The sequence below is a fragment of the Chelonia mydas genome, chromosome 26 (genome assembly GCF_015237465.2).
Source record: "Chelonia mydas isolate rCheMyd1 chromosome 26, rCheMyd1.pri.v2, whole genome shotgun sequence".
Lineage (NCBI taxonomy): Eukaryota > Metazoa > Chordata > Testudines > Cheloniidae > Chelonia > Chelonia mydas.
The window spans coordinates 1,525,049-1,551,985 of NC_057859.1; the positions used below are offsets into that span (position 1 = coordinate 1,525,049).

At 50.9% G+C, this 26,937-nt stretch overlaps 1 protein-coding gene across 20 annotated transcripts in view; it reads right to left on the bottom strand.

The window, feature by feature from the left end:
• The window catches only part of TACC1 (transforming acidic coiled-coil containing protein 1), a 79,989-nt gene that overhangs the window by 27,369 nt on the left and 25,683 nt on the right, over positions 1-26,937 (bottom strand). For 13 of the 20 annotated variants that reach the window (XR_006287581.1, XR_006287580.1, XR_006287577.1 and 10 more), the window contains exons 1-3: positions 16,702-19,307; positions 15,629-15,744; positions 1,350-2,499 (exon numbers count right to left, since the gene is read on the bottom strand). Coding sequence is in view for 11 of the 20 variants with exons in the window: in XM_037886117.2 (XP_037742045.1) it covers positions 1,350-2,499; positions 15,629-15,744; positions 16,702-16,862 (1,427 nt within the window). In the remaining 9 variants the exon portion in view is untranslated. The other 7 variants (XM_043536424.1, XM_043536425.1, XM_043536427.1 and 4 more) reach the window with 4 other exon arrangements.

The window sequence follows — 26,937 nt, forward strand, 5'->3', positions numbered from 1 at the left end:
CTGGACAACCTGTGAGCAGAATGGCAGCTTGTTTCATTTTTAATGTCAATTCAAGCACAAACTGTGTGCTTCCTACACTTCCCCATTTAACCTGTTTCCTGCCTCTCCTTTTGCTGCTGGTTCCACCTGCCCCTTTGGCCATGTGAATGTCAGTTAATAATTACAAGAAAAAGGCCCAAATATTTAGTGGGAAATGACTCTCTTATACAATAATCCTTTCTGCCTTCCTGCCTGTTCACAGACTACATATTGGGGTTATATCAAAAGATTAAACAGTATTGCGACATTTTGTTTCTGGTGTTTTGTATGTTGCAACTTCAGACTCTGGGACTCAAGTCACCTGGAGACATCAAGAAGGCCCAGACCCTGCTCGGAAGAAACCTGAGACACAACAGGTGAAAGGCTTACAGTGACATATGCACTCCCAGAGAGTGGATACAATTCAGCCTGCATTCCCAGTTGGCACTGTGAAACCTCAGTACTTACATGACCATTTTAAATAGCATGCTTTAAGAACTAAATATGTATTTAAAGAATCCCACATGTACATGTACCAAAATAGTCCTGCAAGGGAAGGCAAACTGCATATGCTGTCTGGGCAGATGTGATACAGCCGACAGAACAAATGGCCTGACTGTTTAACCGTACTTCTCTTCATTAGCTATGAAAGAGGAAGTTCCAGGAAGACCTGAAAACAGTTTTAGCAATACGTAATGAAACAGACATCCATTTGCACTGAGTGGAAGAACTACAGATTCCGCGGTGCACCCGCCGTTGGAAAGCCCCTTCCTGCCCAACCCGCAAAACAAATCCTGAATGTGAATAAACCATTTAACAGCAGAGGATTTTAAACTTCATACACTGGAATCTCAAGCACCTGTTCTCTCTACCACGCCAGGATCGCAGGTGATTCTTGCAACCAGGTCCCACTAAGAGTTGTTACTTGCTATGCAGCACTAGCTGGTAGCTGAGACTCTAGGCTACTTGGCTGTTGTGACTAACACATGCACTGCTGAGTGTATTTGGCTTTCTCATCCTGTCAATTCATGAAGAACCACTGGATGAGAAAAAAAAAAAGAAAAGATACAGCACCTTTGTGCAAATACAACAGGGCAGGAACAAAATGTAGAATCTGGCTGCCTGCCGTAGGTGTCTATCTTGCAGCTCATTCACCAGCAAGACTAGCTTAGATGAGAACAACGTGGCAGGAAACAGGAGCATTGCTGCAATTACTCCCAAGGCATCTGGGAAACAAACAAGCAGGCTGCCATCCCACAAAGCAAACCTCCGACTGCCTGGCCCCGCAGAGAGCACAAAGAGCAGCAAACCCAGCACGCGGCATCACTCACGTTATCAAGCGCGACTTGGCCTTCTTTGGAGAGGCTTTGCCTATCATCAGCTCCTCGCCCTGAACCTCCAGGGTCTGAGACTCCAGGATTTCATTGAGATTGTTATCAGCTGTGGGGCAGGAGTCAGCAGCTGTGCTAGCTAAGCTCTTGGTGGGTTTAAAAGGATCCGCTGAGTCAAAGTTGTTGGGGTCAAAATGATAGGAAGCCTTTGGGAGGGGTGGGGAGTTCTGCAAGTTCGAACTGCTGCCAAAAGGGTTGAAGTTAGGATCATCCCACTGACTGGGATCCACCGGGTACAAGGCTTTGGGGAGAGGCACCTCTGCTGAAGCCTGTTCCGGGCCATCAGCACTCGTAGGTTTGTTACCAGCTTCTCTTTGTCGTCTCGGAGTTAGTTTGCTGGCAGGTTTCCTGCCGATCTTCTTGGGCAGGGCTTTCTTGACCTCTCCGTTCTCCGCCCCATCCGTAAAATCAAATTCCAGCTTCAGAGCATGGCCCCTGGACTCCTCAGTCAACTCCACCCCCGAATCATTGGTATCACTGTTTGAAGCCATGAAGGTTTGCTGAGCTGCAGGAGGAGAGTTTTGTATTTTGGAACCTCCCATCACAAAGGGGTTTATTTTCTCATCATACTCAGCTAGATTGAGCTGGTAAGATGCTTTGGGGACAGGGATGCCCTCCGTGACGGTTTCCGTTTCTGGGGTCTCTCCAGCTGTTTTCTTCCTAAGGGAAGATGGTTTCACTTTCTTGAGCTTGCTCTTGCTTGGCACTGACTCCAGGGCAAAAGTTTCAGCCTTTGGCTCAGCATCAGCCAACCCTTCGAGAGTGACAACCATGTCTTCTTCTGACATCACCCACGCTTGGGTAGCTGTGGGTACATTGGATGACAAAGTCTGGTCTGGAGCCGACACTACTGAAGATGGAGAATCAGTTTCTTTTGTGAGTGCTGAAGAAATACCCAAAGGCGGCTCTGTTTCTGGTGCAACTCGTGTCACGGATGAATCTTCATCAAGTTTGCAGTCAGCTTCTGCTTTAGAATTCTTGTCACCTTGAAGAACTGCAAGAGGCGATTGCACCTCATCCTCGGAGTGCTTCTGGGGTACGTATGTCTCAGAAATTTCAGCTACCAGCTGTTCATCATCTTCACGTAATTCTAAAATAGATAAAAGCAGCTATTAAAACCATGCCTGCTCTACAGCATTCTAGCATATTCTGCATCTAGACATCAGCTGAATGGGTTATGGATTGGCTTTCCTACGATCTTCCTCTTCTCAAAGCTGCTCCAAGATTCATAGACACAAAGATCAATGTATGTATTTAGATTTATAATTTATCCCCAGCTGCAGATACGTTCTGTAGAGTTTAAAGTACACAATCCAGAATCTGAAGGTCACCATATGAGAGAGAATGCCCACACACAGACCATAGCTACTCACCTACCAACAAACCTGTAACGTCCTCTCCCTATGACCCACTACCACCCTAATGCCCAGGAAGAAAGATTGGCTTTGCAACTTGATTGGAAAGTCAACAAATCTGAGTTGCAGAGGACCCCTAGCTAGGACTGGTCAGATAGTGTTGATTGCGACTCCCAAGTATAAAATCTAGGTTGCAAATGTAGAATAAAACACCAAAATGCATTATTGCCCACCAAGATGGGAAGTAAAAAAGACAAATCAGCCTAAAGCAACCACAACTTGAGAAAACAACCTAGAAGTTCATTTGAAATAACATAATTTTACTTTATTTCACAGATAGCGGCGAAAGGGGCAGGTGATGTTGGGATACGTGGTAGTACAGATATTTTTCAACCACCTTCGTTATATTTTGTCATTGAGCTAATATGTGACAGGGCATTTTTTCAAGTCCTGCTACAAACGTGCACCTTGTGCCACGCTGTTATTCCACAGCCCTAGCTTGACACCGATGAAGTGGCTTGTTCAAAAGAACGTGAGTAGGAGCAGCTATGTAATTTGCCCTTTGGACACAGCCAGTTAACAATGCTACCAGCAGCCGTCTCATAAGCTCCTTTTCCCACATCTTTACTTCCCATCCCAATGAAGGGAAGTGTCCTGTCAGCGGAAGAGGAGTATACCGCCTTCAGCCTCAGCACCATTTCACCCAAGTCCGTGGGATTTACACGAAGGCTGGTTACACCGTTCCAGTGTTCAACGATATCTGCTTGAAGGCCCCATTTCATTGCCAAAAAGCTGTCCTGTGGCTTCAGTGTAAAGAAAATTAGTCTCGGGGTTTAAAGGACAAATTACAGGCTGCAGCTTGAGTTGCAGGGGCAGCTGTGCAGAGACGGACGGTGCTATGGTGATTTGACTGCGAGTGCACATCTGGGTGTCCATACTTCACTGAAGGGAGGGGGGGGGTTAACTGCAGGTAGTGTATGGTACACAGTGATTTACCTTTGTACAGTTCCACTTCGAGCAGTAAATGAGTTAGGCACCCAATTCCCTACGCCCCTTTGAAAGCCTCAACCTCTTGTCTCTCCTCTAAGGCAGCCTTTGTTGGGTGAATGCAGATTTCAGGCAAAAAAACAAAAACAATAAAACAAACAAAAAACAACCCGAGGAAAGAGAGCACCCTAAAGTCTGTAACATAAACTCAGGTTTTGCAGTGCAGTCTGTGCATGCCCAGCCCACAAAAGCACCGTGTAACTTTTGTGCTGGGTTGGTCTCACGATATTCAGCTGAGACATTCTGAGTAAGTTTCCCAGGCCTGAAGAAGAGCTCGGTGTAAGCTCGGAAGCTTGTCTCTCTCGCCAACAGAGGTCAGTCCAATAAAAGATCTTACCTCCCCCACCTTGCCTGCATTTCAGCATTCCTGCAGGTGAAGGTGCTGTTCACAGCAGCCAGGCTGAGCCTTGAGATGATGGTCCCAACTTTAACAACTCCCATGGATTCCAGTCCTCTCTCGGCTCTACAGACACTCCTAAAAGTATCCTGCGAACTTACAGGGAAGCTCTGAACATGATGCAGACCAAGGAAAATCCCTTTGTCTGTAGGTCTCTAATCTCCAGCAATGACCAGTGTGTAACCACTACACCCGCCTTCCTGCAGGGTGAACGGTGCTATGCAACTCCCCCACCCACTCCAGCACACGGAAAAGCCATGAGGCCTGAATTTGTCACAGTGTCGCCAGCAAGGGGGATGCTTGTTTAGGTGAGGCAGCACCCGCCCTGAGTAAGGGTGGCTGGATCAGGCACACAGTAAGCATTGAAAGGTTTCCTAAGGACTCGTATGCTGAGTCCCACGGCGAAGGAGCTGGTCTGACAACAGCTCTGCTCGCTTCTGACATCCCTGTGTTTGCTCTCCAGAAACTGTCTTATTAATTCTGACAAGCACAGCAACCACTTGGGGGCTCATCAGCCACCAAAGAGCCCTCCTGTTGCGTAAGGCTCCTGACATCAGTGTGGTGATGCTGTGCCCCTTCCGGAGGGCTGATCCAAACCAGGAAGCCAAGCTAAGCTGAATTGTCTTAACCTTTCACTTGCTGTTATTTATTTTATGCTCCCATTTCCCTTTGAAGGATTCTCTATCTTCTTGATCGTCATCTTCCTGGGAACTGGCTGTGATCTCAGAAACACGGGGCAGTCCCCTCACAAGTCAGGTACTGGGGAAGGTGATTATCTGAAGACGGTTTTTGCAAATATTAAAATGCTGTGTCTGAATCAGCAAAGGAAACATGTGACCAGTCAGTAGGTTCTCCGGTTAGTATTTTAAACGTCTGCTATAGCTGGTTCTCTTTTGTTTACCCAAAATGCATGGCTCACGTCACCGAGATGTATAAATGTGAGATGCCACAGTGCAGTGAAAGCAGACAAGCGTATATGCTTGAGGGGAAAAAATACAGAAAGCAGGGTCTATTAAAAGAACAGAGGGTGTGTTCAAAATGATAGATTTAGCTCACAACCAACCAACCCAGGAATATCTCTGAGTTTTTCTAGAAGATTCTCTCTCCCCATCCCTGGAATGTTGCCTAATCTCATTCTCATGGCAGCTAGCCCCTTCTGCAGAAATCCTGTCTACGTGTTCATATCATGCTCAACACTATGCTATCCGAGAGCCTTAATCATGGATCCTGACCCACGACTTAATCACTGCCGGCCACAACTACTGCAGTTCCCTCCCTCCGTTAGTCTTCCTAAATCCTTTACTTTTTAACCTTTTCCTCTCTTTCAGGGGATCCTCAACTGCTCAGACACCTTGAAAACGACAGCCGTCAAGTGTCTAGGCGCAGAAGGGACCGTACTGCTGTGAGCTGGGCTGGGAAGGAGGGAGCAGGGAGGGAGAAATGCCTGCAGTAATGAAAGCCCATCCTCAACTCTTCTGCATGCCTCTTGCATTTTGGCAAGGGGCATTTGGCCAGATTTCCCAGTACTCAGCACCCATAATTGAAGCCAGAGTTTTGAGTGCTCATCTCCCATTGTAACCCCTACCGCAAATGTCCCGGATGCCTCTGAAAAATCTGTCCTTGGCTGTGGTGTGCAGAGCTTGTCTGAAAATCTGTATAGCACAGGAGACTTCAAGGCACAGTGCTAGTCCTGGGAAGCCCCTTTTCTACAGCCAGTACAATGGCCTATGATTTGGTCTCTGACCAGCCCGTGTAAGTGGTACAGCATCATGTCTGAAATAATGCAACTGTTAATACACTTTCACAAGGGGGATATGAATTATGGTAGGCAGGGCAGCCCACCTGACCTGCTAAACACCAAAGCACTCATCTTCGTAAGGACTTTATGTCTATCAAAGTGAGTTTGTTACTGTTCCATATTTTCTGGCTACTGAGTGCACTATGGATCAGCAAAAGAAGATAAACATGGAGCAGAGAAATATCCACATTCCTGCACTAATCCAGGATGCTGAACCAAGCCTGACTCAGCTGGTGGCTTCTGATTTGCATAATTGATCCTCAATATGCTAAAAACCATGGAAATGAAGCATGAAGGACGGTCTGCACCCCAGGCTGGGGAGGGAATGTTCTCCGCTAGAAACTACCTTCCTGCCCCTGTGAAATATATTACCAAACACAACCACAATGAGACGACCTTTGTGAAGCCGTGACTGTGTAGCTCTTCAAGCCAGCACTGGGGAGGGTCTTCCTCCCACTTGTTAACAGGATAACCCTTGTTAAAGCCCACAGTACTTTACTATGCTTGTTGTATGATCCCGTGTTTCAGGCTACTGCTGTGGTACCTGTTCCTAAGGGATGATCTGACCCTGAAATTAAAGGGTCACAGGACAGCCACACTGTATACCCTGGGGCAGTGCATTCTCCTTGTAGCTAGTGTGCTGACAGCCATAAACTTAAATCAGTCTAAATTCATCTACCTTGAGTAACTAAAGGAACATGCTACTCCATTTCCATGGAGGTCGCCTCTCTGACCTCTGCTGTGACCCACCCCCCCGTGTGAGAGTCGCACGCGGGTTTGGGCTCTGCATCTGAAGGACACTTTGGTTACCATCATTTTGAGCTTGGATGTTGAGATTGGCTGGGCTCTCTCATAAGAAATACTGGTGAACTGACTCTTCTGGGAAGGCACCTTGATTTTGTAATTTGCTCCCTCCTGATGCCCACCAGAGTCCAGACTTGCTCACCCTGCAGGCTGTGGCAGAGCCCACCTTTTCCCCAAGCACGTGGGGAGCTGGGTTATACTGGAAACAGGAGGTGTGCATCAGGGACATTGACGGGTTTGCGGCAAATTCCAAATGGCAAGAGATGATCACCGCAAGGCACTGATCGTTTGGGTGGAGGACTGTCTTAACTTGATGGGAGGGACAGCGGTCACTAAAACCTAAACAACTGCAGAAACAAACGAACGTAGGGCTGGGGTCAGAGCGCCCAGCATCCGCGGGGCAACGGGGATGCAGTGCTGGGTCTGGGGAACACCCCATGTAATAGAGAAAAGCCAGTGGGGCAGTAAAGAGCCACTTTATCTATGAAGTCAAAATCCCCTCTTCACATTCCCCGAATGCACATGCCACCCTGCCTCTGAGGTAATCCTGGATTCCAGCTGCGTGGTCTGGCTACCTTGTTAATACCCCGCAGGGGACAGCGGGTATTGACTGTCTACAGTAAGGCGGCAGACGATCCTTGTGCACACAGCACGTACCCCCTCAGCTGCGTGAGGCCTGAGAAGGCAGAGTATGGCTCAGGGCCCTTCAGAACTTGCCCACTCTGACAGCAGCTTTGACTTTCACCCTGCTCCTCTCCGCCGTGTGTCTGAGGGGGTGTGAGGCTCCGTGCTGATTACGTGATAGGATTATTTTACATGCCATCGGTTTTCCCACATCATGGCCAGGCTGTACACAGCCCACAGTCCCCTGGTGGACCCTAGGCCCAGTCAAACCGCCCCGGGGTGTGCTGGCTTATCCACAAAGCCCTGTAGCTGGGAGGAGGCCGGGATGGGTAACCCTTGCTCACCCAAACAGCGCTGTGTAAGGACAGGGAGCCTGGGAGTTTGCAAATGCCCCTTGCCACAAGTGTCAAACAGCAACATTATCTCAAGCGTGGGGGCAGTTTGCTGCCATGAGCCATCGGGAAGGCCATTCTCCATGGCGGGTTCCCCTGCGCAGGATGCAAACAGGCGTACTGTTCTGCAGGGCGTTGGCTGCATAGTTCAAATTCCCCTGTGTAGCCAGTTCATGGCCAGAGCTCACCTCCTCCCGCCCAGGGGCCCACCCTCTGCAGAGAATCAGTCAGAGGCCAGGGGAGAGGATTAGCCTAAAGAGTTTTGAAATGAGAAGATGTTCCAACAACAACAAAGCCCAGCAGCCCCGATCCAGGCACTGCTCAGTGCAAGAGACCTCTGCTAAGCTCCCAGCACCAGCCAGTTTCTCTATTCTGTTTCCATTGATTTGATCTGGGGCAGGGGAGGGAATAAAAAACTAGTCTCCCAACACTTCATACCTGGCTATGCAAACTGGGCCAAATTCATCCCTCTGGCTTTACTAGCCACTATGCAAACCCACTGCAGCCTAATCTGCCTGCCCAGTGGACAGCTCCTCCCCCAACCTGGCAGCAGCTCTTCCTCCTCCCTGCATTTCCTTTGACTCCAACGTGCTGGCCGATCAGTGGCCAGAAGAATGACATGCGTTTTTCACGAACAATTACACAGGATGCAAAATGCAAGTGACCCACAGGACCTTCCCTGCACTCCGGAGAAGAGTCACTGCAGCAGCAGATGCACGTTCCTGGCAGTCCATCTACCCCCCCCCCCCCCCCAGCTCGGGAATGAGCCATCCCAATTGCTGCAGTAAATGCAAGCTATGCCTTTAGGGAATGCTTTCCAGCACTGCCCGTGCATGGAACAGGGATGGCGTGTGCTGCTCTGCTCCTGACTCGGAGGCGCCTCAGAGGCCTGGGTGTGCATTTACATTCCAAAGAGAGTCTCTCCTGCTGCACAGCCACCCCCACGCCACTGCTGCGTGAGTCATGTTTGGAGAATGTGCGTGTGGGCTGTGCAAAGACCACCACGCTCCCCATCCCTCACGTGGGCACGGCAGAAGAGCCCCAGTGTGGCACACTCAGCCGATGCTCCTCTAAGCCCAGCTGCTTCACCAGCCTGACTGCATCGTGCTGGTTTGTATTTAAACTCTACCAAACGCTCCAAAGTGACTTGGAAGAAAACAATTTTACGATTGACTCCCACGTGAGCCAGGCGGCGGCGCACACTGACCCGCTGAATGCGGCCAGACCATGACTCCTTGGGGCAACTCTTCTTGCTGGCTCCTTTGAAATGAAAAGGGCACCCTAACTCTTCTGTACAGCACATCAGAGCCACGGCCATTCCCCGCAGCCCCAGAGTGGAAACAGGCCATGCCATTCCCTGTGGCTCTGGAATCCACTGCAGGCCTGGTCACTTTCACATTGCAAGGCAAGATGAATCGTTTTGTTCAGGCTTTTCACCCACTGTAGATGGTGAAGCCTCCTGCGGCAGTCAGACCCACAGCTCAGGAGAAAGGCTAGTTTTGGGATTGAGGCACGGAGCTGAAATCCAGGAGATGTGGGGCCGGACTCTCCACTGCCCTGCACCTTGGAAACTGGTTGCAGAATGCTGCCATTCTGACGTGAGACCATTCCATACCCCCATTGCACTGGTGCAAATCACTGCACAAGGTGCTGGGCAGTGGAGAACTGGGCCCCTGCGGTTTATCTCCAGCTCTGCCATTGACTTCCTCCGTGACCTCCGGCAATTCATTTCCACTCTCGGAGCCTCAGCTTTACTGTCTGCAAAACGCAGCCCCGATACTCCCCTAGCTCACGGGCATAAGGGCTGGAACAGTTTGTATAGTGGGCCATTGAACCAAACTGTAAACCCTGTATATGATGGGGACCACTTCAAGCCAGGGGGTGCTACCACACCCCCAGCACCCCTAGTTCCTGCACCCATGATCACTCGGGCAGTGAGGCTTAATGCACTGGGGTTTGGCAAAGCACTTTGAGGCCCCCCCGATGGAAGGTGATATCGAACTGTAAAGCGTTTTGTAAAGCAGGGTTTCCCCACCTTTTTGATACCAGGGACCCGCTTGCTGCCTTCCTAAACGGTGTCAGAGAGACTGGTGCCAGTCCATGGACCGGCCGTTGGGAGACACTGATGTAAAGGATCGGCTGTGGGGGTGATGAATGCTGTGCACATGCCTAGCAAGGCCGCGGCACTGGTCCTGTCAGGGTAATTGGTTTGCAGGAGGGAACTGGTGAGCAGGTTCCCTGTTTTATACTCTCTTGAACAGAATGTGCACAGAGGGCACTGCAGTGGTGGCCACCTTATACACACATATAATGACACTAGTACTCGCTGGTCTAGGGGATGAAATACACCTGCTGACTAACCCAAGCGCAGCCCGAACATCCTGTCCTCTGCCCTGTCCAAATGAGCCCATCAAAACTGGCAGCAGCAACATGCTGCAAAGACCTTGTTCCCGTTTTATTCTACACATTCCAGCCAAATGAACCAGCAATGATTCCCCACAGCCCTGCATGCCAAGTGCCTAGCAGAAGAACCCTTTACTATCTATAGCCTTTACATTCGACTCATTCTTTGTGTGCTCCATGATTCACACATGTCCCTCTTCTTTGGCTGGGCTCAGACACAGAGCGAGCACAGGATATTTGGACTGCAGACTCAGCTCATACTTTTAAAGCTAGACTTTTCTCTGCTGTTTTTTCACTGTTGTTTAACAGACACTGGTCTGTTTCAAGTCTATTTTGCTGTTAAGCATTAGGATACTTGTGAATGGTGCTTTACAAACCAACCAGTGATAATGCTGTTAATATACAGTATAACATGAGCCTGAATCACGGGTAACAGAAGTAAATGCTGGTGAGAGCTGCTACAATCCAGGATCTGTTTTTAGTCCTTCTGCTTAATTCCTTGTGAAAAATAACTCTGTAGGAGAGAGGGAGGAGGTGTCTTTAGAGAGAATAGGGCAGAATTAGGGTCTCTCTAGTCCTGGATGATAAAGAAAAAGAGTTAAGAAAAGATTTTGTGCGGGAAGAGAGAACGAGGGCAGTGGCCTGGCCTGAAAGTGAGTGGGACGTTCTGTATCTCTGACTCTGAACATGCAGGGTACAATGTATCTATCCCTAGTTCGACTGTCTGTGCAACAGGCCTCCCCCGTTCAGTGCTTTTGTCCGTACAGGTTTCATAACCTAATTTTGTTTCTACATACTGATGATATCACAATTTTATGTGGATAAATGAGTTTCTATTCCCACTAACCCATCTGAGTACTGGGAACGGCCGTGGCATGTCCGTGCATGCAGCTTCTACGGACAGCAGCCATTTCCCAAACACTCTGGGCACCCTGATCTCGCTGTCCCTGATACCTCTGTTGTTTAAACACTGATAAGCAATCATTAAACTGGACTGATTCCTGATCATTGTATCGATGACAGCTACCACAGCTCTTGAGCGCCAGGCCACTCACACGCAGACTGTGCTAAGTACACTGCCCTCCCAGCCTCCCAGGGAACCAAGATGCATTGTTATGAGGAGGGTTTAATGTCTGCATTAGCCAAGATCCAGTAGCCTTATATCCCAGGAAGCCTTCTGAGCATAGTACATGCATCATGAGAGGCCTCACTCCGTCATTTCAAGAGCCGAGTACGTCACAGAAACTTTGCTGGAGGGCAATGGATGAAGCCTCTTGGAAACACAGGCTATTTTTTAGCTGCAATGTTCAATGTTGCATCCGATGAAGTGAGCTGTAGCTCACGAAAGCTTATGCTCAAATAAATTGGTTAGTCTCTAAGGTGCCACAAGTCCTCCTTTTCTTTTTTGTGAATACAGACTAACACGGCTGCTGCTCTGAAAAATGTTCAATGTGATACAAAGAGCTTGTCGGGAGAGAGACAGTGACTGCTTCCACTGCCGGGTACCTGTGCCTGCCTCACTCCATCAGCAGTTCCGAATTGCTCCCTGGCCAAGAGTTCCAGAGACCCGAGCCCATGTGGCTGGAGTTGGGTTTGTGGTTTCTAATGGATCTATTTCATCTAGAGCCCGAGGCAGACACAGCGGGCAGCAGCTGAACTCAGCGCAGACTACATTCGTCCTGAGTCGGTTCCCCAGCACCCTGCCCTGCTGATGTGATCTGCCAGTATGAAACTGTCACGGACACTGAAGATAAAGAAAGGGACAAGCTTGCCAGGAGCCTTCCTTGCAAGGTGACCTTCCAACAAGACCTTGGTCTATGTGCCACCCATGAGGAGCGGGCTCTAGCACCCAGTGTCAAAACCGCTCCTGTTTACCAGCAGCAGCACCGGTATGTCGCTCGCCCCTGACATTCAGCTGTCAGGGAATGAGAGCATAAACGCAACACGTCCTAGACAGTGCAGCTGGTTACCCTGCCCTCTCAGCAGCCCTAGCCCCATGCCCTGCAGTAGGGCCCAGGAACACTGCAGCCTTTGTCTGGGATACCATGAGGAGCCCATTAATTTGCGCACTGAGTTTTGGCCCAGGCAGTAGTTTTTAGGAATAGTTCTTCCCAGGAAAATCAGGGGCAAAATGCAGTTCTCAGAGACATTTAACATGTTGAAGTGTCTCCCTGGAGACTTGTGCCATGTGCCTCCTTGAGCCAGAGTCTTTGTAGAGATGATCAGAAACCCGGCAAGGAAAATCTCCTGAGAAGTCCCACCCTCTACGCCCCAGAACATCAGCCTACAAACAGAGTAACCTTTCAGAGTAACAGCCGTGTTAGTCTGTATTCGTAAAAAGAAAAGGAGTACTTGTGGCACCTTAGAGACTAACCAGTTTATTTGAGCATTAGCTTTCGTGAGCTACAGCTCACTTCATCGGATGCATAGCATATCGTGGAAACTGCAGAAGACATTATATACACACAGAGACCATGAAACAAAACTTCCTCCCACCCCACTCTCATGCTGGTAACAGCTTATCTAAAGTGATCATCAAGTAGGGCCATTTCCAGCACAAATCCAGGTTTTCTCACCCTTTCTCACCATCCGGGCTATTACCAGCAGGAGAGTGAGTTTGTATGTGTGTGTGTGTGGGGGGGGAAAGGGTGAGAAAACCTGGATTTGTGCTGGAAATGGCCCTACTTGATGATCACTTTAGATAAGCTGTTACCAGTATGAGAGTGGGGTGGGAGGAAGTTTTGTTTCATGGTCTCTGTGTGTATATAATGTCTTCTGCAGTTTCCACGATATGCTATGCATCCGATGAAGTGAGCTGTAGCTCACGAAAGCTAATGCTCAAATAAACTGGTTAGTCTCTAAGGTGCCACAAGTCCTCCTTTTCTTTTTAGAGTAACCTTTGGCTTTTCTAAAAAGCAAAGGATTGCGCTGCTAGCCCTTGGCAGTAAGAGTGGCCTCCCTGCCCGAACCTCTCCACTGAGGCAAACAAACAGCACCTGCTGCCAGTCTAGCTGGACTACCACTAGGGTTTCTGCCCCAGCAACAACAGGAGACCAGGTTCACTAATGATGGATGGTCCCTCTACTGAAAAGGCCTGGCAGCAGATCCCAGCGCTGACTGCATTCACTTGGTACTGTGGTCCGATGTTGGGCTGGAGTACAGGGCACATCACAGTAAGGAGCAGCTCCAACTCTTGAGCTCTGAAGTGAGCAGTAGCTCACGAAAGCTTATGCTCAAATAAATTTGTTAGTCTCTAAGGTGTCACAAGTACTCCTGTTCTTATAGCCAAGAATGTTTCCACCAGTCTCAGCGCCCCACTGGCTGAAACAACAACCTAATGGAACAGAGGTAATCAGCTGCAACTCCAGGGAGGTAAATTACAAACCCAGCATAAACAGACTGAGCAATCAGCAAACGCCTGTGAGCGAAACACCAGGGCAATGAGTCCCTGTTGGGTGAGGAAGGGCAGAGACTAGATCAGGTCACCAAGCCAGCACTATGTGCCCAGTGAGAGTGGCTAGTCCCAATGTATGCTGTGTCCCCAGCTACCCTCTCACCCAGAGACACTGCAATGGGCTTTTCCTACCCTCCCGCATATGGCCTTGGAGATCTACAAGTCACCATGCTCTGACATGATTCAATCACCTGCCCTGCAGATTGGATGGATGAGTAGGATGCGGGGGGAGGTCCCACAGAATCCTTTTCATGGATAGCCTTCCACATTGTTTACAAAGCCACCACACTGCAACTAGAAGTAGATGTAGACACAGGAACTGACAACAGCACCCAGTCTGGGCATTAACCCTGGGGGCATTAACCCTGATTTCCACTTAGAAACTCAATCCGGGAGTGTGAAGGGCTAACAGGGCTGGCTAGCACTCAGCATTGTGCAAGGAGGGAGTGTGTGGGAGAGAGCAGATGACTGGAATGAGATATATGGTATCACTAACTGCATCATGGGATCCTGGTTGACCGCAGCCATAGAGACACGAGAACCTGACTGGGCAATGAAGCCCTTGGTTCTCTGCAGCTCTCACTGGCTGTTTCTTTAACAACGAGGATCAGAGATTTTAAGTTTCTAAAATTTTAACAGCGACCATACTGGGAAGAACTATGAAAAACCGTTAGTGCATGCAGGAGAGTTATGCACATTTCAACCCCTTCTAGGGCCAGCATTTTAACAGAGGTAAATTCAGATAGGATTCCTGGCATTCAGAACTAACATGGCTGTTACTCTTTTGCAGTATATTCAACCTACGGTTTTCTGTCAGAGCAGTGGATTCTGACTATTTCTGCACATAATTTATATGCAATACCATCCGCACAGCGTGAGGTTCCTTGTACAGCTCTGCCAATGCCCTTCCATGCTGGCCGGTAGGTGCCCCTTCTGTTTCAGTGCTAATTCCCCAAGCCCCACCCCAGCTCTGCCAATACACCTCAGCCATCACCTGGTTTTCTAGATCAGGGCTTACAATGCACAGGCTATCATGTCAGATTGTCCAGCTGTGGTTCTGTTACCTGGACAAATGCCCAAGAGCAATTAAATTTAGACACCCAAATCCACTTAATCAATCAGTCCCAGATGTCCAGAGGTCAACTCCTGTTCATCTCCGCATTGTGCCACTGAGATTATAAAATCCTCTTTACCCAGGCAACAAAATGTCAGCTTCAGACAGTAATGAGGAATGGTTGAGGGATGAAACATCGCATCAGCTACTGTGAAAGAGGGCAGAGTTGTGCCATCGCAAATGCAAAGAGCCTGCCTGTTCTACGGCACCCATCAATCAGCTGACTGTCAAGTGACTCCCCGAGCCAACAAGAGACATATTTACCCAGGCAGGGTTTTCAGGAAGAAGTCAGGGAGGGAGCTTCGAAAAAGAAGAGTCTGAAAATACCCTTTGCTCCCTTCCATTAGACCGAGCAGCTTCTGGCTGCATGCTGTGGTCTCCACTGGGCCGCGGGGAAAAGCCTCAGCCCCTCGGGGTAACTCACAAAACCGGCTCTCTAGACATCTTCGCCATATTGCCACATTCCTGCTGGCTCTTTATCGCTGCTCTGGGGGTAGTGGGTGGGTGTGACCAACTATTGCAAAACAGCCTGATTATAATTGCGCACCGCGAGGGCGCGAGCTGGGGAATCGAACTGACTCAGTCACATGTCAGTGCAACTCTTGGCCCCTCAAAACTGTCCAATAAATCAACATTTCACTCAACTTAAAATGGCCCTTTGCAGCAGGTGCATAGCCCTGAGCATCTGCATTTAAACTATCCTGCCCAGGAACTGCAAACACCTGGCAAGCATTATTCAAGAAAACAACTTCCCCTCCCCAGCCCCACCCTGTTTTCTGCATCCAAAGCAAAATAAAATGAGACCAGAAAAGATGCATGCCATCTCCTTACCTTGGGTCCTGGCCTCGGCCACATCCAATCCCAGCGATGGGTCACAGATCTCCTTTACAGGTGACCGGATTGGGGTTTCTGCTTCAGGGGTCTCAAAATTGCCTTCAGAATCCGAGCTGCCAAGGAGGGGAAAAGAATGAAGAATTACCACTTTCAAGGCTAGCTCTGAAATGCTTCACATACGTTCCCTAAATATCCAACCAGACTGGATTCCAGCTCCCAGGCGACCAGCAAATCAACCGATCCGCAGATGACATCCCATGGCTGGGAGTGATTCATTCCCAACACACCATGCTAACGAATGGAAAAGGTAGAGGAGGTGAAACCATGTTACAGTCAATCCCCCTTGAAACTTCCCTTCCAGCCCCCCTCCCCCAGATGCCCATCTATCAGAGATTAGTCACAAAGCACCATCACACTTTGGTACCTTTTGCACAGATTGTTTTTATGTGAAAACACACACCGGCTATCTCAGCATGGGTCAGTGACCCCTGGGACATGGCACCTCCACTGGAGTCCCTTCCTCTAAAGCTCCGGCTGGATGTTGGGAAGTTCAGAAAATAAGCCTTTACCTGCGTGTCTCATGTCTGCTAGCATTTGCACTGAGAGGAGAGAGCACCGTGTCAGAGCAGCTGCCGGGGCCTGCAGGACTGCTCTGCCGCAACTCCCTTCCCCTACGATTGCTGCGTCTCCCTGGGACTAAGGGTGCCTGAAATCCAGGAAGCCGAACGCGTCCGGAAAGGAGCGCAGGTCCCAGGACGCTGGGGATTAATAACGCTAAGGCTACACACTGTGTCTAGGGCGCCGACGGGAAGGGCAGAATTAGCACAGGCAGATGCAAATGCTGAACATTCAATGCACCGAACAGCCAACAAGCTCTGAAGGGAGAAGCTGACAAGCCGGGGACGCAGCACACGGGACCTCACCCAGCCACAGCAGAGCGCGTTGCCCCTGGAAGGACCATCATGCTGCGAAGGCCATTGCACGTGCGAGGCGGCGGGGACCGCAGACTAACGGGACTGCGGCAAGTTCAGGGGCCGAGTCCTCGCAAAGCAGGGATGCTGCATACTTGCCTGAAACTCAGTGACTTGGTCTCCGCCTGCGAGTCGTCCTCCTCTATTTCTCGGTCTACCCCGCCATCCTCGCCGTCGCCAGCACCCCCCCCTCGCACAGCGGACCACGTCCACTTGGCCCACTGGACCGGGGAGAGGATCTGCCAGGGGCTGAACGCCATGAGAACAGCTGCCCCGGCTCCGGCTGCCGGGGGATTCTTTCCAAAATGGAGGGAAACGGTGACAAACGCCTGTAGATGTTTCTAGCTGGGGCGCGGATGTGGTTAAAAGAGAACCAGCGGCTCCCCGCTCTCGGCAGCTTCCCCCGGGGCGGCGGAGGCGCCTCCGGATGCCGCACGCCCCTGCGGCCGAGGCTGAACGAGCCGCGCTGACTCGCCGCCCCAGACAATGGCCGGGGAGCGGCGACCTGCCCAGCCTGCCTCGGCGCTGCACGGACCCTTCTCAGCACAACCTGCCGCGCCGCCGCCGCCCCCGCTCCCTCTGAGCCCCGCGGCTGCCGGAATCAGCTGGCCGCCGGAGAGCCCCCCCGGCCCCCCCGGACTGTACTACTCGCGCGGGCAGGGAGGGCGCCCGGCTCGGCGCCTCCCACCCTGTCGCCCGGGAAGCTCATTCCCCCGCTGCCTGGAGACTGGTTGTGGCCGATTTGCGGGTGAAGCGAGCAGGCTGCGGGCGCGCTCAGTTAAACACACCAAGGGGAGAGGAGAATTCAAAGTAATTCCCCCCCCCCCCCCCCCGCCTCGGCAACGGAGCGTCCGCTGCGGGAGCGAGCAATCGCGGAGCCTGTCCCTCCTTCTCCTCCCCCGGCTCGCGGCAGCGCGGCGCTCCCGGGATCCCAGCTCCTCCAGGCCACGGCAGCTGCACACAGACCCCCCGGGCACGTCCAGGACTCTCCGGCTCCTCTCCCGGCACCCGGGGGGTCAGGCACAGTTTGAGGAAAGATGCTGCAGCCCACAGAGCTGCCTTGTATTGTTTCAGGCTGCTGTTGAGATGAACTTTCCTTCCCGCCCCCGGCTCCTCGCTTTCCCGTCTGCTTTTGGGGGGTTTCTCTCGCCGTCCTGTCGAGCAGGCGTTTCCGAAGCGAGGCGGCTGACCCGTTAACCATGGGATCCTCTGCATTTCTGACGGGTGGGGGAGCAGCGGGGCTCCCCGGTTTCTTTTCACCCCGCGGCACGTTGCTGCCTTGCCGCTCCGCCCTGACAGCATTTGGCACCCATGTGGCAATGGCACAAAGGCAGGGGGGGATTGGTCCCACGGACCCGGATTCTGCTCTCACTCGCACCAGTCTAACGCCGCTGAAGGGCCCCTCGTTTACACCAGTGTGGGTCGGTGGCTCAGCCCCGGGCACGGTCTGTGTCCTGCCATGATGCAGCAGGAGGAAGCGGATGAGCCCGGAGAGCCCGGCCACTAATCGCCAACACAGGGCACTTGTGGGCAGGGGAGTTTCCTCCTCTACCCAGACCCGTAGGCACCGTGGGCAAACAGCACACCTGGCTCTATGGAGGCCACTCTCCCAGACAGGCCCCCCCCCCCCCGACCTTCTGCAGGACATGAGGTTTCCCACCCAGAGGCAGCACAGACCTCTGGGCCTGGTACAGCCACGGTGACTGCATGGCCTGCTCCAGTGTGGGACCTCACTGGTCTTTTGAGACGCGATTGGCATTTTAACCACCTCTGGGCAGCATAACAACTCCAGATCCTCAGAGGCTCTGCGTCTCTCGGACATGCCAAAGAAAGCACAGGAGTGTTAGGGTGGCCCACTTAAAAGAGGTGAAGGTGTCTGATATCTAAAGAGCACAATTCATCCCCCCACCCTCTTGCCAGCCGCCAGACAGATACTGTCTCCCCCTTTGTGCATGCCTAGTCATTGGGAATAGTAGTCCGGGCGAGGTCAGCCTGGCAGCTGTCTCTGGGCTTGCAAGCTTACACGGGGTGCTGACCTTCAGCCATATGCCTGAGCACAGCCCCAGCTCTGCACTTGTTGGCCAAACAAAGAGAAGAGGGTATATTGGCCCCAGGCTATTTCTGGGGTTCTGCACTGTGCCCAGAGGGAAAGAATAGCCTGGTAGTCTTACTAGCCAAGCCACGAGCATGCACTGTGCCACCTCTTCAGAAAGCAGACACTCCCCCCCTCCACCCTAAAGGGTCACCAGCATGTGGGTAGAGCAGGGAGCTGGGCAGTGGTATCTGAACAGTAACTGGGGCAAACCCCTGCCCGAGACACTTTCCCGGGAAATTCTGGCTCCATTAGCTTGGGTTGATATTTGAGGCTTTTAAACCCTCCCTGGAGGAGCCTTCGCAGGGCAAACCATTTATTTATTAAAGAAAGGTGTTTTTAAAGAGCTCTCAGCCTCGCCTTGTGATGTGACCAAATTCCCTGTAAAAATAAGCTCAGCCAGTAAACACTAGTCAGGTGATAACTCTCCATAAACAAATGCCTCCAAAGCAGTCCCTTGGGAATTTCCCCATGAAGTGGGATCAGACTCTAAGAGTCATCAGAGCTTGGACAGACTGTCCTGAGTTCATTACTTCCCACACATCAGCGAGAGGGGGACCAGGTTTCCGACACCTCCCGGATGCACAAAGTGCCTGGGTGGAATGCACAGGAATTTGGCAGCAGGTTTGTTACAAACGCTGGCGTTATCAGCTTTGAGCCAACTGCTGCTCGGACAATCTCAGCCTTCCAGAGCAGAATGTTTGCAGAAGAAGATCCAAGCTCCTGGCTGAAATCTTTGCATTACCTTGGAGGGAAAAGGTTTGTGTTTCAGAGTTGACTTATCCACCTTCTTCCCCTGCCACTTCCAGAAACATTCTGGGGAAAGGGATGACAATTGGAACAAAAGCTGCGAAACTCAGCTCAGTGCAATGCACAGAAGTAATACTGGCCTTGAACAATTCTGCACAGTGTGCATGTGACAGGCCACAATCACAGACAGTGTGCACCTATTCTGTAAATTAGCAACTAATTGCAATCGTTAGGAATGCTTTCACATGAGCACAGGAATCGCGATACCAGATCAGACCAGTGGTCTGTCCAGTAGTGACTGTCTCTAACATTGGTCAGATGTTCAAAGGAAGGTGCAGGAAACCCCACTGTGGAGAACTGTCAACTAACATCCCCAAAGCGGCCCCATTGTGCTAGGCACTCTGTGAACATAGAGTAAAAGACAGTCCCTGCCCTGAAGAGTTTACACTCTAAATATACAAGACAAGCAAAGGATGGGAGGGGGAACAGAGGTGAAGGAACTTGTTCAAGGTCATGCAGCAAGGCCAGAACTAGAACCAGGTCTCCTGACTCCCAGTCCTGTGCCCTGTTCACTGGGCCACACTGCTTGAGCCCGAATAAATTTACCCTCCCAAGACTCCTGTGATGTAGGACAGTGTAATTATCTGGCTACAGGCCACAGTGAAAGCTGAGGCAGGAGGACATTGCACTGCTAATAACTGCAGAGCCAATGTGGGAGGTGCTGCTTGGATGCGTAGAGAGCCGTGCAGGGTATATACCCTGCGGGGTCAGGTGTGCAGGGTGCTCGGCTCGCCTAAGCTGTGGCTCACCATCTACACAGCTATTTATAGCCTTGCTAGCTGAGCGTGCAGTGTCTGTTCTCTGCATGCTCCCTTGAGGGGAGACATACCAGAGGAGTTAAGTGACTTGTTCAAGGTCACACAGGAAATCAGTGGCAGATTCAAGAATAGAACCTAAGCACCCTGACTCTCAGCACCAGGCTTTAATGCCACTACCATCCTCCCTGCTGGCTGGTTGTGATCGGAATAGAAATCAGCTGGTTTCCCCTGTGGTGTGTGCTCTTCTGGGCTGCAGAGTACACGCTGAGTTTTGGGGAAGATCTTTACAGAAGCTGATTTTGAGAGATGTGATGATGTCGCATTAATAGCCCCGTAGTGCTGCATGCTATAATCTGAACACTGCCTCCCCTGCATCACTGTTCACCCAAGGACCTAGCTAGCGCGACTGCATTGCTGCATTTACAAATAGCACACGGCAACTCGGATTTGGCCAGTGGCTCTGCTGAGAAAGATGACAATGCGAACAATGAAGAAGTAAAGATGGCCGGGCTGTCGGCAGTAGGAACACAAGTCCATCTCTGCTGCAAAGAGGAAGTATGTGGCTCAGCAAATTTCTATAAACCTCCACTTGTTGGACGGGGATCAGAGACACGTGAGCCAATCAGGAGGAGGAAATTAACAGCATCCTTCCATTGTGAAGGCTGCACAATCAGTACTGCCAAGAAAGGAGCCTCCCGTCACCACAGGAGAGGAAGCAGGCAGGGATGAGGGTGGTGAAACCAAACTGTAACACTTCAGAGGCACTGTAAGAGACATCAGGCAGGGGGACAAGCTTTGTACATGCAGTGCCTGAGGGCGTGAAGATACCAGGGATGGTCTACGAGCAGAGTCAGCATCCACTTGCCATTTATTTATGATAGACAATTAAGAAAACAACCCAAACCAACCCCAGCCTGTCAGTAATGCTGGCGTACACAGAGCAACACCCAAGTGAAGGAGCACACAGCTAGAAGGAAACTGGATTTTGACATGCACCTTCAGCATCACCAACTGCCGAATGTTGCTCAGCACCATCAGCAGGTGCGATCCACCGGAGCAAAGAGAAGAGAGAATCTGCCGGTTTCAAAGGTGTCTTCCACAAGCCACTGAGCCCACGACGAGATCCGAGGGGACACAGGCAGTTTGCAGCCTGTGCCTGGCCTACCCATCGAGCAGCACCAGTGATTTTTATTCACTGTAATGCAGTATGCTACTGGACTAGGGCCTTAGGGTGCTAGGGGCTGTACAAATACATGGCAGCGTTAGAAAGAGTTTGGTGATGCATAGCCTAGGATTACGCAGCCCAAGTCTGCACCCGGGCTCACTCAGTGCCTCCATCTGGAGGTCCCCACTTCATAGGCGCACACCAAGCCGTCCTTACCTCCCACATCACACCATCCAAGGTCTTATGGTGCCCTACCCTCCAGAGTTTGTCCCTGGCTATTTTCTGAAGGGAAGATCTTCAGGACTGTTGTGTCATAGCTACTACGCATGACGAGATCAACGTCGGACTCCTCTTGCCTTTGGAGTTGAAGGAATAACTCCCCTGCCACTCGTGATGTGTTGGTCAGAGCAAGCAGCATCCTGGTCAGCAGTGCGGGATCCATTCCTGCAGCCCGAGGAGGCAGGGCGCCCTGTACACAAACCGTTGAAAGATGGTGCCAAACACGGACGGAAGCACCGGGATTGCTGGGATGCGAAGCAACGCATCACGGGGCTTTGGGACTGGACCCAGGATGCCCCACAACCCCCTCCACCTTCCCACAAGTCTTCGCGGCAAAAGAGAAAGAGGTGCTCTATGGGATAGCTGCCCAGAGTGCACCGCTCCAAATAGCGCTGCAAGTGCCACAAGCGTGAACACTCTGTTGTGCAGGCAGCTGTCAGTGTGAACACACAACCGCAGTTTTCCTTTGGTGCTCTCTGAGCGGCGCTGTCCTGCCGGTGCTGTCACTCTGCCAGCGTAGGCGGGCCCTGAGAGCAGCGGTCAGCCCTGTCCTCACGCTGTACCTGAGCCTTCTGCTCTTACGTGAGAATGAGCCGTGAGGTTTCCTGTGGGCTTCGGTGATGTGCCGAGCCCCAGACAAGGCAGGGCGAAGATTCGGATCACAGTCACTCTGATTCAGCCGTTCCTGCGCCCTGCTGGGTCCTGCAAACCAATGACTCTCCTGACCGTCAATGCATGCAGCTTGCAGACTGTTATTGCGTACTTTAACCAGACTTTGCTGGCTCTGCCTTATCCCTTCCTGAGACCTTTCTTTAAAGTGCTCAACACCAGTTAACACCAGTCTCCAAAGGGGCAGCCGTGACTCCCGTCAGCACACGGTGAGCTCCAGAAGCAGCGTTCCTGAATCGCAAATGAATCCCTACATTTGGAGCACGTTCCAAGATGTCTGTGCAGATCAGTGGCTCCAGAGGGAGGGTATTTTAGAGTGTGTCCTGCATTTTGTGCTCCTGCCTGGCTTTCAAGTGCTTTTGAGTTTCTACTTCTGGACGGACGGCAGTACTTGCAGGAGGAAGCCCCTTTCAGTCCTCTTCCCAGCCTCAGCTTGCTCCCCTCGTTCTACAGTGGGTTCTATTTAAAAACCCAACACAACATCACTGCTCCAACTAAATGAGCAAAATGCATTTTTCCCTTTTGTATTTTGCAAGTGAGAAAGGCGACAGCCCGAATGCCTTGGAGAGCAAATCTGTCTTGAGGGCTTGGCACAGGTGCCGCATGGGCATCAGCAAAGCAGCTTCATTCACACTGCTCCACCCTAAACTAGAAGGATCCTGTCTCTGAAGGCAAGAGGGAAATGGTCTCCATGGCCCATTCAGCCACCAGCCCCTCTGCTAAGGTTGCCAACAGCCGGATTACTTAGTTCCAGTTCTTCATGCGCAGATTTGCAGGCATGAACAGATGATGGTCCCGTCTGATCTCTCCAGTGGTTACGATGGTAGCTGGGTGATGGAGCAGGAGTGCATCCACCGACTGGCTGCTGAACAGCATTCAGACTGTGATGAATTTGGATTGGGACCTGTAATTCGGAGGTGAAAAGGCTCAATGTCTCCTCACCAGCCAGTCAGTCTCCCCTGAAATGTCACCAGTTGCCTTATTAACCTGCTCAGGGACACAAGCCTGTCTTTCCCCTCTCAACACACCTGCCAACCTTTTGCTTGAAGGATCATCCAGCCTCTTACTGCTCCAGCAAATCTCGTGTCCCTGTTGATGACTGGGGTTGCAGCGTTTGTGCAGACTCCATTCTAGCTGCTTTCGGGAAGGAAGTGGAGAGTGTACAATGCAGAGCACGAATCCCTTGTTCTGTGACAGCAGCTGCACGTACCAAAAGGCTCGGAAATCATCTCTAAATGCGTACCTTGCCCTGGCTTTTCTAAGAGGAAAAGTCTCTCTGTTGTCATAGAATCATAGAAACGTAGGGCTGGAAGGGACCTCCAGAGGCCATCCCGGCGCAGGACCCAGTAACCCTAGACCATCCCTGACAGGTGTCTCTCCAACCTGTTCCTAAAAGCCTCCAGTGACGGGATTCCACCGCCTCCCTCGGTAACCTGTTCCAGCGCTTAATTATCCTTAGCCTTAGAAAGATATTCCTAATATCCGACCTAAATCTCCTTTGCTGCAAACCGGGCCAGTTATTTCTTGTCCTACCCGCAATGAACGTGGAGTGAACACCAGCCTCTTGATAACTTTTTCATACCCCCTCCCCTCCCCCAACTTTCTCTGCTCTGCACTACACATGGTCAGTTCTTTCAACCCTTCTTCACGGGTCACGTTTTCTAAACTTCTTATTTTTGTTGCTGTCCTCTGGACTCTCTCCAATTTGTCCACCTCTTTTAAACTGAGGTGAGCGTGAACAAGGTGTTTTGCACACAGCACCACCTAGTGGCTGAACAGTACAGTACAGTTTAACATTCCACGACACAGAGAAGCAGGAACGGAGCATGGAGAATGGGGTCTTTTCTCTCCCCTGGTGGCTGCTCCAAGACTCATAGACCCTAAGATCAGAAGGGACCATTCATGATCATCTAGTCTGACCTCGAGCACATAGCAGGCCACACAACCTTGTCCACCCACTCCTGTAGTAGACCCATAACCTCTGGCTGAGTAACTGAATACCTCAAATTATTATTTAAAGATGTCAAGTTACAGAGAATCCACCATTTACACTAGTTTAAACCTGCAAGTGCCTCACGCTCCATGCTGCAGAGGAAGGCAAAAAACTCCCAGGGTCTCTGCCAATCTGACCTGGAGGAAAATTCCTTCCTGACCCCAAATATGACCCTCAGTTGGACCCTGGGCTGTGGGCAAGGCTCCAGGGTAAGGCTCATGGACTGCTGGGGGAGCAAATCCATCGCTGACATTTACAAACACGAAATAAAGCCTGTTACAAACAGGGGCCAGAGCCCCAGCTGCTGCCAAGGAGCACACAGCACAGACAACGGGTACTGGGGGACTGCATGTAAAGGTGGATAACACTCCTACTTACATTGCTCCCACCCCAGATGGGTCCCCTGGCACGTGTTAAAGTGGTCTCAGGGTTATTATGCAGGCTGACAGTCGCCAAAAATGACATAAAGAATGGCTATACTGGGTCAGACCAATGGTCCATCTAGCCCAGTGTCCTGTCTTCCGGCAGTGGCAGGTGCCAGATGCTTCAGAGGGAATGAACAGAACAGGGCAATTATCGGGTGAGCTATCCCCTGTTGTCCAGTCCCAGCTTCTCACAGTCAGAGGTTTAGGGACACCCAGAGCATGAGGTTGTGTTCCTGAGCTTCTTGGCTTATTGCCATTGATGGACCTATCCTCCAGGAACGTATCTAATTCTTTTTTGAACCGAGTTATACTTTTGGCCTTCACAGCATCCCCTGGCAACAACTTCCACAGGTTGACAGTGTGCTGGGTGAAGAAATATTTCCTTGTGTTTGGTTTAAACCTGCTGCCTAATCATTTCATTGGGTGACCCCTGGTTCTTGTGTTAGGTGGAGGGGTAAACAACACTTCCTTCTTCTCTTTCTCCAAACCATCTCTGATTTTATGGACCTCTACCATATCCCGCCTGAGTCGTCTCTTTTCTAAGCTGAAAAGTCCCAGTCTTTTTAATCTCTCCTCATACGGAAGCTGTTCCATCCCCTAAACATTTTTGTTGCCCTTCTTTGTACCTTTTCCAGCTCTAATATGTTTTTTCTGAGATGGGTCTGCAGACCAGAACTGCAGGCAGTATTCCAGGGGAGGGCGTACCATGGATTGGTATAGTGGCATGATGATATTTTCTGGCATCTGAGGAAAGCCATGCTCACACTCCCTTTGTTCAGGGATAGTGATGGCGTCAGAGCTTCTCCGGAGACTTAACACAGCCAGGGGAACCCCCTTCCTTACGCTGGGGTGATCCTCCCAGACACACCAGCTCAATGGCCAGTTCCCTCCAGCAGCGCCACGCTGAAGAATCAGGCCCCAGAGCTTTGCATTCCTCAAATCCTTCAGCAGCTGGCAGCCTGTGAACACTCTGTGCAGGACAGTAAAATAATCGTCATCATGATATCGTTTCTTCAGCGGCCCCTGCTCCCTAGCCAGGAGCAGGTATCTCACCGTGCAGTCTGTAATGCACCCACACTTTGCCACATTTGCAGCCTATGGACCCAGCTCTGCAATCCTGTATGGCCAAGAGTAGTCCTCATTGAAGCAGCGACTCTGCTGTGCTCAGTGGGGCTGTGTGAATGAATAAGGCTACTCATGGATAAGGGTCAGGCCACAGGACATTATTTCCTTCAGCAACTGATTGCTGCAGTCTTCTTCCTCCGGGAAGGCAGCTGGAAATGCAAGTCTAAAACCTGACCCAGCATGACCAGTGTTTGTCATAGTTTAACCTGAGATGCCCTGGGTTGGAGAAAGGAGCGTGTCTGGAATATGTATTTTGGTCCCAGTGTGCCAGCTCTAGGAAGGTGTACCTCTTGTTTTGATCTTTTTCAGGAGATGCACTGTAAGTCGTCAGTGGATTAGTTTCTGGTGAACACATGGCCAGTGGTCCATGGCCATCATTTGTACTTGTCATCAGATTTTCCTTTTTCTCCTTCAGCTGTTCAGCTGACTGAGAAAGATTTCATTTTAACAGTTCTGTTACTTTGCAGCCTTCAGTTAATTGGTTCCATTGTACTGAATTTTCTCCAGCTGTGATTAATGCCAAACTGGCAATTGCAGAAACTCCACTTTATAGAATACACTTCATTACCAATAAACAACTGTATAAACCTCCTGGTTTTCTGCACGAAGGCTGAACAACCCCAGAGCCCATAGTCTGGGTCACTGAACTTTAGGAACTTCTCCTGCACAAGAAGTTATGCGATCAAAGTTAACTCTTAGGAGTCCGGTTCAGAAAATTACCAGTTTAGACAACTGAAAAGGCTCTGCTCTGCCCTGGAAAATGTGCCAAAGCAGAGCAGGGAGATTGGGGTGGGTACATCTCCACAGCCCGCGGCAATGAGTCCCAGAACCTGGGATGACAGACTCAGGTTTGTGGGGCTTGCGTAAGAGCACTAAACCCAGCTGCGTAGATGTGGTGGCTGGGGCTCCGAAGCTCACCCCGTCTCCAGGATTCAGAGTCCAAACATCCCCACATTTATGTTTCGTGCCGCAGCGCAAGCCCTGAGATTTGCTGCCGCAGACTTCCGTTCACTGTGTAG